Source organism: Eucalyptus grandis, chromosome 3 (genome assembly GCF_016545825.1).
Source record: "Eucalyptus grandis isolate ANBG69807.140 chromosome 3, ASM1654582v1, whole genome shotgun sequence".
Lineage (NCBI taxonomy): Eukaryota > Viridiplantae > Streptophyta > Magnoliopsida > Myrtales > Myrtaceae > Eucalyptus > Eucalyptus grandis.
In genome coordinates, this window is record NC_052614.1 from 14,872,844 (window position 1) to 14,888,742 (window position 15,899).

Genomic DNA, 15,899 nt, shown 5'->3' on the forward strand with positions numbered 1-15,899 from the left:
TATTCTTGACCCAAATCTACCCTGCATTAGTAGAAGAAACTTAGTTTGGAATAAAATTATGGCGTGTGTCATGTGTCGTGTGTCATGCATGTGGTAATCACAAAACTCAAGTACATTGTAATGTAGTGAACGTGCCCAATGTAACACACATGACAAAACTATGCCATGTGTCATGCCATGTGACAATTATAGAAGCATGATGAAGTACCACATGTCAAGTGTGGATGCAGGCCCCATGACAAAACAATTAATGTGTCATGCCGTGTGGTAATCACATAAACAAAGTGAAGTGAGGGGATGAGCATAAGAATGAAGACTATTTGTTTTGACTTTAACTATATATATTATAAATGAATGTAGGATGTAAATATTATCACAATGTAATTACGTAAAAATTAGCGAATTTTGGAATTCTTTGAAATCATGCAAAGGCAATGAAGCCAACTTTGAAAAACATTCAGAAGAAGATAAATATTTCTTATACTCAATCCAAGATCCGACTCTGACTTTCTATTAAGAAATTAGTGGTAACCCCTACTAGATTGCCTAAATTGATTTAGGCGTGCACACATTATGGGAAACTTCCCTAATAAATACTCTATTGTGTCTACTTAGAAGTTCTGCTCCTTAAGAAATGACTAAAGCAACTAACAATGCCTTGTTTTATAGATTGATCTAATTTTATTGATGCTGGACAAATCCCCATAATTTAGGTACGCGTATTAGGTAAGGCTCCATCACTTGATGACAATGTGGCCTACCACTCAGCCAACTACTCCTTGGGTGTTTTTAATTCTATATACACGTCGAAAAGTAGGTTGGTCATACTTTTGTTTCCCATTTATTCGATCGCTATACACTTTTTCTGTAAAATAAAAAAGTTTATATGTAAAAAAATTGACAACAAATTTCATTTTGAATTTCTTCACTAGGTAGATTTGACGTGATTTTGAAATTTGTTTATGTCAATAGTTAGAGATATTAGGTTTAGAAAGTATGTAAACTTTATCTATACTATTATACAAGGCAAGATGATCTCCTACTTTAAATGATTTCAATCTTTTTTCTTTTATATTCCTTCCATCGATTATCCTCAATAAATTATTTTATAGTTATAATACCATGGACAAATACGTGAAATTGATTATTTTATTTTTTATCTCTCACATATTCATATGAGAAGTCAAACTTCTAACTATGCAAAGACCTTCATAAAAAATATATATTTAGGAAATCTTTTTGTTGTGTATTTTATTAACAAAAATGTTTCCATTGAGTATTTTTAATAAAGTTGTTCGCTTAATTTTTGAAATGCCAATTTTGCTGCACTTAAAAACAGTTCTAACGTATGTAGTTAGTATCATCTTGAAAGAAAATAGAGAAATGTTTTCTAATACAGGGAATAATACTTGCTTTGGTGTACTAGTATCTATAATACACATATACGTACACAAATGAGGTATATAAAAGGTCAATGTAGGTAAATGCTCACCTTAAATTGATTTGGCAGTACATATATACTGCAATTGCTCATATCAAGTCCCACTAATTTCTTTCGACCGGAGGCAAATTTTGGAATCCAATGAGCACATTCAGCCCATCGAAACCATCTTAGCTCATTAGGAAGACAAATAGTACCTTGGAAAATATTGTGCACATTGCACAAAATGAGCAATCTCATCCTTCTCATTTTTGTCAAAGCATCTGACCAATACATATCTCTGCCGGCTCAGGTGACTGCAACACTATGGCTTTTACAACACAATTTCCCTATATAGACAAGACTATTTAGGTTATGCATGTTTAGTAATTAGAGTGAAAAAAAAAAAAAAAGATAAGGAGTTTGAGGGTATTTTGCAAGTCTTACCATGTTGCTTGACAAAACATCGACAATGCCATCATACAGCCATAGTCTACTGCGTCTCCCAAGATCATCGCTTTCTTGGATCACAATATCCATACCCATCAATTGAATCAAGTCATGCATTTGTATGTTCCCGGACTCAATTCTTATCAAAGACCTCTCCATGAGAATCTGTAATCCTATTACTGCTTTAAGATCGCAACTGTCAAGAACTTTCTTTACATACTCACTATCCCACCCCTTAAAGAAGCAAGCAATGTGGAGAAAGATCTCTTTAACTTTTGGCTCTAGTCCATCGTAACTTATTTTAAGCACATCATTGATGCCTTTCTTGGGAGCTGTAGAAATATCATCCAGTGCACTTTCCCATTCATATTCTCTTCTACCACGTAAGAAAGAACCTAGCACCTCGAGTGCTAAAGGAAGGCCTTTAGCATGATTTAGAACACTATCCACTAGATTTGTCCTGATTTTAAAGTTGTGGTGTGTCGAAAAAGCATGCTTACTAAATAGCTCACGAGCATCACTGTCATCCAACTCACTAACTTCATACACATGATCTTGATCTATCCCGAGATAAGTTAGCAAATGGCTGTCTCTTGTAGTAATAATGATCCTACTCCCATTGTGAAACCACTTGCCTTCTCCTACTAAAGCATGTAACTGGTGCAAGTCATTTACATCATCAAGGATGAGGAAAAAAATTTGTGACAAAGTCTTTCTTGTATTAGATTAATACCTCTATCCACATTGGACACTGCTAATCTTTCTCTCAATGCTAATGTCTCAAAAAGTAATTTTTCTTGCAAAGCAATTAAATCCTTGCAATCTTTTGAAATTTCTCTAACATTCGCCAAAAAACATGAATTCTCGAATTGTCTGAAAATATCATTATAAACAACTTTGGCTAAAGTTGTCTTTCCTATGCCTCCCTGTCCCCACAACCCCACCATAAGAACATCATTAGACTTAAGGTTTAACATCCATTTCAACCTAACCACTCGAGATTCTATCCCAACCGGATGCGTAGCAACATGCAAAAGTGTCTGGTTTAGATGAGTGGAGATTTCTGACACAATTCTTTGTAGAAGCTCTGACTCATCTCTGGAGCAAACGAAAAAAGTTGTAGCACAGTTTCAGCAATTTGAATAAGCAAATAACAAGTAATTACTAACTAATAATGACAAAAATAGTGCATCACATTTTCACAACCACAACCAAGATAAAAATGTATTCCCACCAAGTCAAATTAGAACTCAAACGAGCTCCACACCAATCAAAACAAGTTCAAGGTTCAAGTTTTAATCATTCTAGTGTTTCATGTTCTTTTGATTTATATATGATGATTTTACTTAATTTTCTTGTCAAACTGTTATATATGATTTATTTATATGCTAAGTCAAAAAAAAAAAATTATTCAAGACTTCAAACGATGGTTGAGAGTTTGATTCGAAAATTATTAAAAAATGTCGAAGCACGATGTCGTTGCCTTACATGGCATGTACACACTAATTATTCTGTATCAATCATAGCAAACTTTCTCATTCCTTCCAATGGGATGAGGTAAGTGTGGTAACACATACGTAAGGTCTTGTCCATTGATTAATCAAGTTTTAGCATTTTATATTGTTCAAATAAGTCAGAATAAGTCGGTAAAACTTTTAGGCGATGAAGTCCCATTGCAAATTTTTTTTCCAGGAAAAAGCCATGTGTCTATTCTATGGTTAGCTACATGTGATTTTTCGAACTCAAAATGCTGCCAAAAACGAGTTTATGACTCGGTTGACCAAAATTGGAAATCTGTAGAATTCTATTTACTAAAATGAAACGTGAAGACCTAATTAGCCCGCAGATAAGATGTCTACCACTTTCATTACGCGTTGAGGGGGGGGAACAAGGATCCATAGAAAAGACTTGGAGACCTTACATGGATGAATCATGGCTTAACAAAAGCCAAAGGTAGAATTCTATTATTTGATGCCCTAAAATAGTTTTTTTTTTTTGTGCTGATAAATTTTAATAAATATTGGTAAGTGTCAAAAAATGTCAAGAAAAAAATATCAATGATTTTTCCTTTCACATAACTTGTTAGTAACTTACAACAGTTTTATTAAACCGCCAACTTTTTTATTATAATGCTACTTACCAATTTTCTATTAACTTACCAAATTAGATTTGCATAACTTATGGCATCAAATTTACTAACTTTCATATGGAATCACCAACATAAATTAGAGTAACTTAGCAACATTTTTCGTGTTAAATAATCATCTACTAAGTTTGGGTTACCAACTCTCACTTGAGTGACTTATTCTTCTAATTTACTAACTTTTATTATTGAATTACCAACTATGATTTGAGTTACTTGCCAACTACTTTAAAAAAAGGGATAAGTGCATTAGAAGTCCTAAAACTTATCATGAAAATGCAATTGAGTCCTAAAACTTTCAAAAAGTGAAATTAAGTCATAAAACTTATCACAAAAGTTCAATCAAGTCCTAAAATTTTTAAAATGTTCAATAAAGTCCTAAAACTTATCTGGAAAGTGCAACTAAGTCCTAAAACTTTCAAAAAGTGCAATCAATGAAAGGACTTAGATTGAACCATTTTAATAAGTTTTAGAACTTGATTGCATTTTTTGAAATTTTTAGGACTGAATTGCACTTTGTGACAAGTTTTAGGACTTTATTGCACTTTTTGAAATTTTTTAGACTTAATTGCATTTTCATGACAAATTTTAGAACTTCTAATGCACTTATCCCTTAAAAAAAACTACTAATCTTTATTAGAGTGATCAATTTTTCTCTGATCAAGTAACCAACTAATTTTGGGTTATCTATTCCCATTTGAGTTATTGCCAAGCTTAAGTTTCTTGCAATTATCAACTTTTCTTCGTTTTTTTCCATTTTTTTCTCTATTTTAACTAACTCTTAGATTTACCAACTCTTATATGATATTACTAACTATAACTTAAGCCACTTAAGAATTTTCAGATATCACAAGATGAAGCATCTATAGGTATATATATAATCATGTGAGTAGATCATTTATAAACAATATCACTCATTAATTGTAAAATTTAGCTTCTTAGACAAAATATGGATTCCACTCTACTTACCCATCTTTCAAATGCCAACCGGACAAGTTACTAGCATCGGAAAGAGCTTTCTCCCATCTCTTCAATGCCTTTGAATCCTTCCCTAACTTGGACTCATGCTCAACCATAGCTTTTTTGTACCTCTCTCTAGGTGTTCTTACTTCTCCAGGATCCACTTTATAGAACAAGGGAAAGACTGTGAGATCTCTTTCTTCCTTGCAGTCCATGATTTTTGCCACCTCTTCCAAACACCACCGTGAGGAAGCGTAATTCTTGGAGAAAATGATGATTGCAATATGCGATTCCTCGATTGCCTTCATAAGTGTTGGCGCTATTTGCTCTCCTTTCCTAAGCTCCTTGCTATCAACATAAGTGTAGAATCCATTGTGGTCAAGAGTTGTGTAGAGATGATTGAGAAAGCTATTTCGGACGTCCTCACCTCTAAAACTCAAGAACACATGGTAAATTCTTTCAAGTTTCAATGAAGAAGCCATTAGATGGTGGAGTTCAACAATTGGCTATGAGTATTAGCTCAAAATTTGGCAAAGTATTTTCAGGTTGTTCGTTCACCGTTCAATCTTCTTGTTAATTTATACTCATACTAAAGGACAGACATGCGCGAATTTTTTGGGTAGAACCAACAAAGAGTAATATTCGAACTTTGGAAAAAAATGGTGCTTAAGAATGGACTAAGATATATAATAGTTGTGACCACATGGATTTATTTTCAGTGAATGTCGCATATGATGGCATTATTCGGATCGGCTTATTGACAAAAAGTTCATTCTATTTGATGTTGGAGCTATTGTAAGATTATTGATAAACTTAACTAGTCAACAAGCCATATGGCCGGCAAAAGTAGTGAGTATAATAGAAAGCTATGGTCCTAGTGGACTCAATTATAGCACGAAGTGGCAAACAATACTTTTACTTTTTTAAATTTCACGGCCAACAAGGGTTGCTGATGACCCTCACGGAACCTAAAGAAAGAAAGCAATATACAAAATAACAATAAAATTTCAAAATACTCAAACTATTTAAAAATTGATCACGTTAGTGTCTGCAAAGCCACGTCAAATGATTAGTGTACACATTGGATTTTCCAACGAAGTAAATCAGAATTAGCATTCAAGTAATCAATTTTACTTTGATGTGGCACTTAAGTAAGTGAAAAAAATTTGGCACTCAAGTAAGTGTTATACGAAAGTTTAGGCATTCCTATTATTATACAAAAGTTTAGGCACTCCTATGTTTCTTACCCCTTGAAATGGCATTTCCAATGTGTGAGTAGTTGTTTTTTTTTTTTTCCTTCCTGGTTAAATAATATTTGAACACATGATGAATCTAAGATATATAATTACACGCACAATTAAGTATATCAGAAAAGAATAATATTTTATTAATAATAGTAGAACTTCGGAAAATCTTAGTGAGATAGGTGTAAATACATGCACTTATTTTCACTTAAGACCACGTACCCCGGCGTTATTTGGATCACCTTATTGAAACAAGTTTCTTTGTCTAATGTTGAATTTTTTGTTAGATTGTTGATGCACCTGAGCGGTCAACATAAGATAAACTTTTAATTAATTAGCAGCTTTGAGGGAATGACTTTCATATGTTTAGTCTTCTTTTTTCTTTTTTTGGTCGAAGACTTCATTTTTCTTTTCCTTAAATGGAAAATGAAGTTTTACCTTTCACTAGTAAGGCAAATTTTGACAACTTCCTAGAAATGGCGTTCCCGGCCTTTGAGTAATTATTTCCTCCTTGCTAGTTAATAATTTAATGCATAGTCACAACTCACAAGACATATAATTATATATGCAAAATATAAGTACATCATAGCTGTGATATGATATGCCTTCAATGAGATGTGAAGGTCTATCATCTTATTTAGTTTTATGTGCGCAGACTCTTATGTGGCGAATTTGTGGGTGAAGGTCGATGTACCTCGATAATCGTGGACCAGACACCAATCAATCACTTGGACTAATTATTTGTCATTATGAAACGAAAGGTGCTATGAATCTGTCGTGGTATCATGTGCACCGACATCGTCGGTTTAATGGTTAAGGAATTTGGGTGTCCAACCCAATAATCTTTCTTTAATCAAAAGTCAATTTCTAATTAGCCTATTGAAGTGCGGCTATTTAATCAAAGTGCCCGTCATTTTCTCAAAAGTGTGTCATGAACTTGAGATTGCCTTAGATGACCCATTTGCATGGTAAAAGTGTGCACCAAATAGCCTTGGCCTCAACCGTCCATGAAAAAAACTGATCGGCCACCGAAGGAGAATTTTTTGAATAAAGCTTGGTCAAATAAAATTGAAATTGAAAAAATATGAGGCCATTTAAGTAATATTAGTGTGGCTGCCGTTTAAGTAATATTATTGGTTGTCTAACCCAATAATATTTCTTTAATCAAAATTCAATTTCTAATTAGCCTATTGAAGTGCGGCTATTTTATCAAAGTGCCCACCATTTACTTAATAGTGTGTCATGAACTTGAGTTTGTCTCAGACAACTCATGTGCATAGTAAGTGTGCACCAAGTAGCCTTGGCCTTGAATATCCATGAAAAAAAAAAAAACCAATCGGCCATCAAAGATGAATTTTTTTAATAAAGCCTAGTCAAATTAAATTGAAATTGGAAAAATATGAGGCCATTTAATTAATATTAGTGCGGCTACCATTTAAGTAATATTATTGGGTATCCAACCCAATAATCTTTCTTTAATCAAAATTCAATTTCTAATTCAACCCAATAATATTTCTTTAATCAAAATTCAATTTCTAATTAGCCCATTGAAGTGTGGCTATTTTATTAAAGTGCCCACCATTTTCTCAAAAGTGTGTCATGAACTTGAGATTGTCTTAGATGACCCATGTGCATGGTAAGAGTGTGCACCAAATAGCCTTGGCCTCGATTGTCCATGAAAAAAACTGATCGGCCACCAAAGGAGAATTTTTTTAATAAAGCCTAGTTAATTTAAATTGAAATCGAAAAAAAAATATGAGGCCATTTAAGTAATATTAGTGTGGCTGTCCTTTAAGTAATATTATTGGGTGTCTAACCCAATAATCTTTCTTTAATCAAAATTCAATTTCTAATTAGCCTATTGAAGTGCGGCTTTTTATCAAAGTGCCCGCCATTTTCTTAATAGTGTGTCATGAACTTGAGTTTGTCTCAGACGACCCATGTGCATAGTAAGTGTGCGCCAAGTAACCCAGGTGCTAAACATCCATGAAAAAAAACCAATCGGCCATCGAAGATGCATTTTTTGAATAAAGCCTGGTCATATTAAATTGAAATTGGAAAAATATGAGGCCATTTAAGTAATATTAGTGTGATTGCCGTTTAAGTAATATTATTGGGTGTCCAACCCAATAATCTTTCTTTAATCAAAATTCAATTTCTAATTAGCCTATTGAAGTGCGACTATTTTATCAAAGTGCCCACCATTCTCTCAAAAGTGTGTCATGAACTTGAGATTTTCTTAGACAACCCATGTGCATGGTAAGAGTGTGCACCAAATAGCCTTGGCCTCGACCGTCCATGAAAAAAACTAATCAGCTACCGAAGGAGAGATTTTTTAATAAAGCCTGGTCAAATTAAATTGAAATTGAAAAATATGAGTCCATTTAAGTAATATTAGTGTGGCTGCCATTTAAGTAATATTATTGGGTGCCTAACCTAATAATATTTCTTTAATCAAAATTCAATTTCTAATTAGCCTATTGAAGTGCGGCTATTTTATCAAAGTGCTTGCCATTTTCTCAAAAGTGTGTCATGGACTTGAGTTTGTCTCAGACGACCCATGTGCATGGTCAATGTGCACCAAATAGCCCTGGCTGTGATTGTCCATGAAAAAATTGGTCCGCTATCGAAGGTGCAATTTTTGAATAAAGCCTGATCAAATTAAATTGAAATTGAAAAAAATATGAGGCCGTTTAAGTAATATTATTGGGTGTCCAATCCAATAATATTTCTTTAATCAAAAGTCAATTTCTTATTAGCTTATTGAAGTGCGGCTATTTTATCAAAGTGCCCACTATTTTCTCAAAAGTGTGTTATGAACTTGAATTTGTCTCAAAAGACGTAAGTGTGCACCAAATAGCCTTGGTCCCAATTGTCCATTGAATAAACTGGTTGGCCACCGAAGGTGCATTTTTTTAGTAAAGTCCGGTTGAATTGGATAAAAATTGAAAAAATATGAGGCCATATAAGTAATATCAGTGATGATTCACCATATGTAATCAATTTAGTCTCAGACTTATGATTCAGCAGAAATGACATTATGACAACGGGGAGCAACACAACATAATATCCTTAACCTCAAACTTCCCAGCAGTATCACAATTCAAAATAATCAATTCAAGCACTTTTTATAATTTTATTAAATTAATGTTTCGTGTCACCCGAACATAAGATTTCAAGCGGGCATCATGTACGTGTTGATGCAGTTCCCTTTAATTACCTTACAATTTAAGTTCTTGATGTGGATTTACAAATCGAATTAAACCTTTTGACGTGCTTAATTAAGTCATAATAATAGTTTGTCATCTCAAGAACTTCTCCAAACAGTCGGGACACGTTAATTAGAATGGATTTTGGAAGAGAAAAATAAGAAACACGTTATTACGTTATTGCGATATTCTAGAATAGGAAATTGATATAGTAGAGATCGACTGTAAGGGCTAGACTAATGCTGTAATGATTTTGGTCTTTAACTAGCTACTGGGAGTAAGGGCGATACCTTGATTTAAAAATAAAGGAGGTTTCTTTCTCTCTCTTTGGAATTTGGCTAATTCGACCTGCACTCTCTTCCTTCGTGTTTCTTTTTCATTTAAAAGGTAACGTTGATAGAAATATTGGACGTGTCGCTAGGAGCACAAAGCAAAAAACCACATGGAAAATGAAGCCCACAAGATTATTCAGGCGCCAAAACCGCTTCATCCGTGCGTGGGCTTGCCTTGCGCGGTCGTAGGGTCTTCTTCGATTTCTGGTAGGGGTGTGTAACGGAAACCGCCCAAACCGGGACCGGACCAAACCGGACCGGACCGGCCGGTTTTGGGCGGTTCCCACGGTCGGCGGTCCGGTTCCCGGTTCCTAATCTTGGAACCGCGGGCCGGTTGGTCCGGTTCCCGGTTCCAAGGTGGGAACCGGACCAACCGGACCAACCGGACTGACCGGACCGGGCCAAATTTTTTTATATATAATTTATATTCATATAACATATAAACACATATAATATATAAATATTATATATGAAACTTATTGATAACCTCTTATGTGGTCAAGAGACCACCAAAACTTTTGTTGTTACTCTTTATTTATAGAAAAAACTCTCCTCATGCTCACACTCTCTCTCTTGCTCCCCTCACTTGCAAACGACAAGGCACTTCAAGTCTTAAAAAGTCTCATATCGACTAAACATTCAAAGTATAGAAGAGAGATTGTCTATAAAACTTAAGACAAGCACAACCTTTAATCACATTGTTCATGGGTTTTATGCTTAAAATTAAGCATGAAACACATAAACTATGATTGATATTCACACAAGTGAAATTTGAATATTTTGCACGTGGAAACATGTGTGAGTAGTTTTATTAGATTGCTCAGAAACCGAATTTGATTGATCGGTCCGGAGCATAATTATTCTTTAGTAAATGGTCATTCTTTAGTGAAAAAAGAGAATACCAATTCTTTTGGACCGGACCGGAACCGATGGTCCGGTCCGGTTCTTGGTCCTAGGACCAAACGGTCGGTCCACGGTTCCCAAAATTGGGAACCGATTCTCCCGGTCCGGATCCCGGTTCCACCTTGGAACCGGACCGAACCGGGAACCGATCACCCCTAATTTCTGGTGGGGTCGCTGGACCCAGTTAGGACCCTTTCCAGACCGGGCGTTAGAAACTCAGCAAATTAATCCTTTGAAAGTGCAACTAAAAGCTCTATTTCGATTTTATAATACATTAATAACTGAAAATCCATATTAAATGCTTTAATTGGAGATGAAGGCTCTGATTTATGAGAGGGATAGATCAATAACAAAAAAAAAACTCGTGAATAACTCTATAGCCGGTCAAATGTATTCTTGAATAAATTCATAATAATTTTGAAATTACACTCACTTAAATGCCAAAGGTTAGAAAAGTGACACTTAAATATCAAAATCGGAAAAAAAATAAATCACTTAAGTGGCCAAAATGCTAACGTTGCAATTTTCCAGCGAGACAAGTGCAAAACAATGACATTTTGCAAGATAACGTGGCTAGACAAGTGCAAAAACAATGTTGTTTTGGTGGTGACGTGGATAAATAATTAATATAAAATTAATTAACTTAACTTTAAAACTAAATTTATTTTTATTAAAAAAGAGAGAGAGAGAGAGAGAGAGAGAGAGAGAGAGATGGAGATTGCAGGGCGACGAGGGTTGAGCCCTCATCGCCGCCTCCCCGCCTTCGTCGGGAAGGGCCAGCGACGGTAGGAGGAGAACGGCTAGGGTCACCGAGCCCTAGGCGAGGGGCCGATGACCCTAGTTAATGGCAACCCTTGGCCAAGCTAGGTAAAGGCCAACAAACCTCGCCAAATCTAGGGGTTGGCAGCAGCTCTTGGTCTGGCCGAGTGAGGGCCGATGACCTTTGCCAGATTTGGGGAGGGTCGCAACCCTAGCCCTAGATCTAGACAATGGCTCGCAGGCCTTCGCTGCCGGTCAGCCAAGGTCATCAGGCCTTCACCCACCATCATCGACCCTTCCCGATTACGGTGGGAAGGCAATGGCGAGGGAGCCCTCGCCTTTTGCTTCCTCTTCCTCCTCCCTTTTAAAAAAAAAATAAATAAATATATATTCGATTATTATTTAAATAAAAAAATTAATTTAATAATTTAAAATAAATAATAAATAAAAAAGACAAAACGACATCGTTTTTATTCATTGTCACTAGCTTTCCAACTACCACATAGGCGAGTTATATTATTAAAAAATTACCATGTAGGATTGCCGGCCACCTTCGCCGAACTTGGCACTCAAATATCCTATTTTTGGGAAAAAAAATGATACTTAAATGTCACTTTCATAACTTTTGGTATTTAAATGTCTCTTCATACCAAGTTTTAGCACTCCGGGTGTACTTTTGCCTAGGAAATAGCATCACAAAGCTTACTCATGCATCTAATAGCCTAACGATGGTCTAATTATTAGGATTGGTCTAATTATTAGGACTTCGTACCATTAACACTTGATCCCATCTAACCCTACAAACCCGAAACACCCAAAACTCGATTCAGGTGCCCTAGATGGATTTCATTTTAAATTAAAGCTGTCAAGTGACTGAAATTGCTGTTGGGTAGCATGGTAATGAAGCCGATTTGGACATATAATTAGAAGTCAACATCCAATTTGAAGCTTGTTTACTCAGTCATAAGGTAATTATTCCGAAAATTTATAAAACTTCTAGATCGAGATTCTCACGACCTAGTTTATATCATGACTTGAAATTCACAGAGTAGAACTAATATACATTGTAGAATATAACCCCTGAACTAATTTTGAGCATTAATAAGAGAAATTGTCGAATTGCACCACATGATTTTCGGTTGTCTTATTTATACCAAAATCTTCAAGTTAGAAATTCTTGATGCATAGATTGTATTAGGGCATGGAATTAATTGAGTATAAGAATCATTGCATGGGTAAAAAAGCCATGAATTAATTGATGCATGAAGGGAATGAAGGGATGAGAAATTCGTTTTTTGGCCAGTGTCTTAAGAATATAGTGTGTGGATAAATGTTTGTGGGAATGAGAAAAATGAAATGTGTTGTTTTTTTTTTCTATTTAAGTGGAAACTTGCTGGAATTCTGGAAATGAAGCCAAGAGGATTGTTTTATGATTGAAAATGAAGTTGGGATACGTGTAACTCACCACCACAAGAGCTAAAGGAACAATCCACCAACCAAGGATAAAGAACTTAAGGCTCACTACTACACGAATGGATAAATGACCAAATTTTGCAAGAAATTACTCACTTCAAGAGGAAATATCGTGTATTGCAAATTAGGTCTGCCTTACATACGAAATTAGATCTCTATTTATAGCCATACTAAGACATTGTGCTAAGACATTGCATTAAGACTAATAATAAACTCCAGCATACTCTACTTTCTTGCACTTGAGCCTAGTAATGAAGATTAGCTCCCACTTTATCAAACTCAATAAAGATTTTTCGACAATCTAGCCTTGCATTAAAGACTCTTTAATATAAGAAGACAAACTAAGTACACTCTCCATTCTTACACTTTAGTCTAATAATGAAGACTACCTTCCCACTTTTTCAAACTTGCAATAAAAACTCGTTGACATCCTAGCCTTATATTAAAGACTCTTTAACGTAAGAAGACAAACTAAGCACACCAGAGCAATTAAGACACAAGAAGACACAAAATACACAAACAAAGGGAAGACATCCATTGCTTCTTCAACCTTACATGTAGGCTACCAATCATCAGCAAATGGACCATGTTGAGGATGAATTTGCAATGTGTTTCTATAATTGCCAAGTTAGCTTGATTGATTGATGAAGCTTGAGTTGGAATGGCCATGTAATTATTGAAAGATTTAAGTTTGAATGCTCTCGCATCATCAATTGTCCAAAACAACAACCAAAAAGGTTAAATTGCAAAATATCATTTCTAGCTTACATAGCCTTCAATGTTTGAAATTCTCACAGCATAGACCGAGTTATAACACAACATTTGCCAAGAAAATTTGCCATAGAATGAATAACTAAAATCCCATATTGATATCTAAAATAGGCAACCAAAAGAATCAAATTTCTGAAAAGCCCATAAACCCTGAATTATATGCACTATACATGTAATTTCAATGAGATTATGGATCAAGTGAATTATTAACCCATATAAAGCTGCTCTCTCATCGCACATATGAGGAATTCATTGATCTAATTCTTGTATAGAATTTACAATACCTAGCCTTGAATAAAAAAACACATCTGATTTAGCCAATAATCGTTTTTTAATCGAGCAATATAAATAAAGCCATACAAATTTAGGACTAAGCTTTCCTCTCTTTCTCCGACCTCAGATGGTTGTGACGGATAAACCATAGGCATATGGAATTAAGAGGGAAACGGTGACCATAACCTATTTATGTAGAATATTTTGATAGACCCATTCGATACAAGTTATTATTAAAATATTGGTCTTCACTAATCGGCCAACCACGTTATTATCATAATCGAGATATGCTAAGCCCTATATAATATGATCACATAATCATAATTGCGCTATATAACATTCTCATATATTTTATAAATATTACAACGATATATATATATATATATATATATATATTTGCAGACCATATATTATACAATTAATGTCAGCCCGCATATTCTAATAGATTATAGTCTAAAATTATCGTTTTCCTGTTCGTGTTTTTTTTTTTTTTTGTCCAGAAAATGTAGATATTTTCATTCATAACAACGAGAAATACAAGCAGGCGACAAGTAAGATTCCGAACATAAGATTTCCGAAAGAGCTGGAGGAGGATTAGACATCCAGTTTTGAGGGAGTGATTTTGTTCTGTTAACCTTCGCTAACCAGTCGGCAGCGGAATTGGCTTCACGTGGGCAGTACACCACCTGCATCGCACTTGATTGGGCCAGGATTTTGTTCGTGTTAGACTATGCGTTTTTTGGACAAATCTTTTGATCTTTTCAAATGTTTTAATAGATTCAATACTAACTAGAAAGAACTCAAAATTAGACATTTTATAACCAGAAGAAAAAAAGGGCTCTCGTGCAGGATTGAACAATACTGAAAGCATCTTTACCAAAAAAAAAAAAAACAATACTGAAAGCACACTCAAGGAAGAAGTAATTGCCAATTGCCTCTTGACCGAGCAGAACATTGAGTTTTTCATGTACTCTTGGAGCCACCACGTGTCCAATTAAATCATTGAGATTTTCCCACAATTTTATGCTAGGCAAAGTCAAGAATGATCACCACATTAACCGACTATACGATATTATATATTCAAGTGGTACCATAAAGAGGCATAAATACAATCAATGCATTCTTTGCTAGGAAATCTGTGCGAGTCACATGCAAATTGTATACCACTTTTATCATCGTTAGGGATCACGCATGATATGGTCCGAACTCTAGTGCTCAGAAACTAGAATTAAGTCAAAGTTCAAAAAACTTAAAAGTAACAAAACAATAAGCATATTACAAAATATGTTGATGTCAAAAATTAGCATCAGAATATGTCCACATAGGGTTATGCCATAAATTATCTTGACAATCTAATAATTATGTTGAAGCACAAAATGAACTTATGAGTGTAGGTGCCATCCTTAGTGAACACATGATCATCTGAGCAAAAACTGATCTAGAAAAGAATCGATCCTCTTCTCTCAGGCCCCTTGAGGAAATTCTGTGATTGGAAAAGCGGGAAATGGCCCCTTGAAGCTACTTTATGTAATGTCAGATGTTTAACTACATCCTCTTACCACACAATAAAAATTCTAATCATCGTCAGTAATATTAACACAAGTTTCTATACTAAAAAGGCTATTTGAACATACAATGATCATGAAATGTTTTAATATCTTGGGACAAAATAATTTACCATTTATAACACCACACATAAACAAGAGAATATTTTATTATGCTAGAATCAGCACCAATGATGTTACGTTCAGATCTGTGCTTTACATGTAGAATACTGAGTCACAAAACTATAGTTCAAAAGTAATTTCGTGATGAGGTCACCACAAGAATGGGAACTACCTTTAACTGCAGGTTTGACTTAGGTTATAGTCAAATAAAGAGATTAACTAACACGAATACGAAAAATGAACAACATAATCAAAACAAACCAAGAATCAAGAATGAAGTGCAAGGATGTTGTCT

General features: G+C 34.8%; 1 protein-coding gene across 1 annotated transcript; it reads right to left on the reverse strand.

The window, feature by feature from the left end:
- Positions 1 to 1,695: 1,695 nt before the first annotated feature.
- LOC108959547 (TMV resistance protein N-like) lies at positions 1,696 to 5,455 on the reverse strand. Its single transcript, XM_039309348.1, has 4 exons — positions 4,983 to 5,455; positions 2,884 to 2,968; positions 1,868 to 2,527; positions 1,696 to 1,770 (listed from the first exon to the last, which is right to left on the reverse strand). Exons 1-4 carry the CDS (start codon positions 5,453 to 5,455, stop codon positions 1,696 to 1,698), a joined length of 1,293 nt encoding a protein of 430 aa, XP_039165282.1.
- Between the last annotated feature and the right edge of the window lie 10,444 nt (positions 5,456 to 15,899).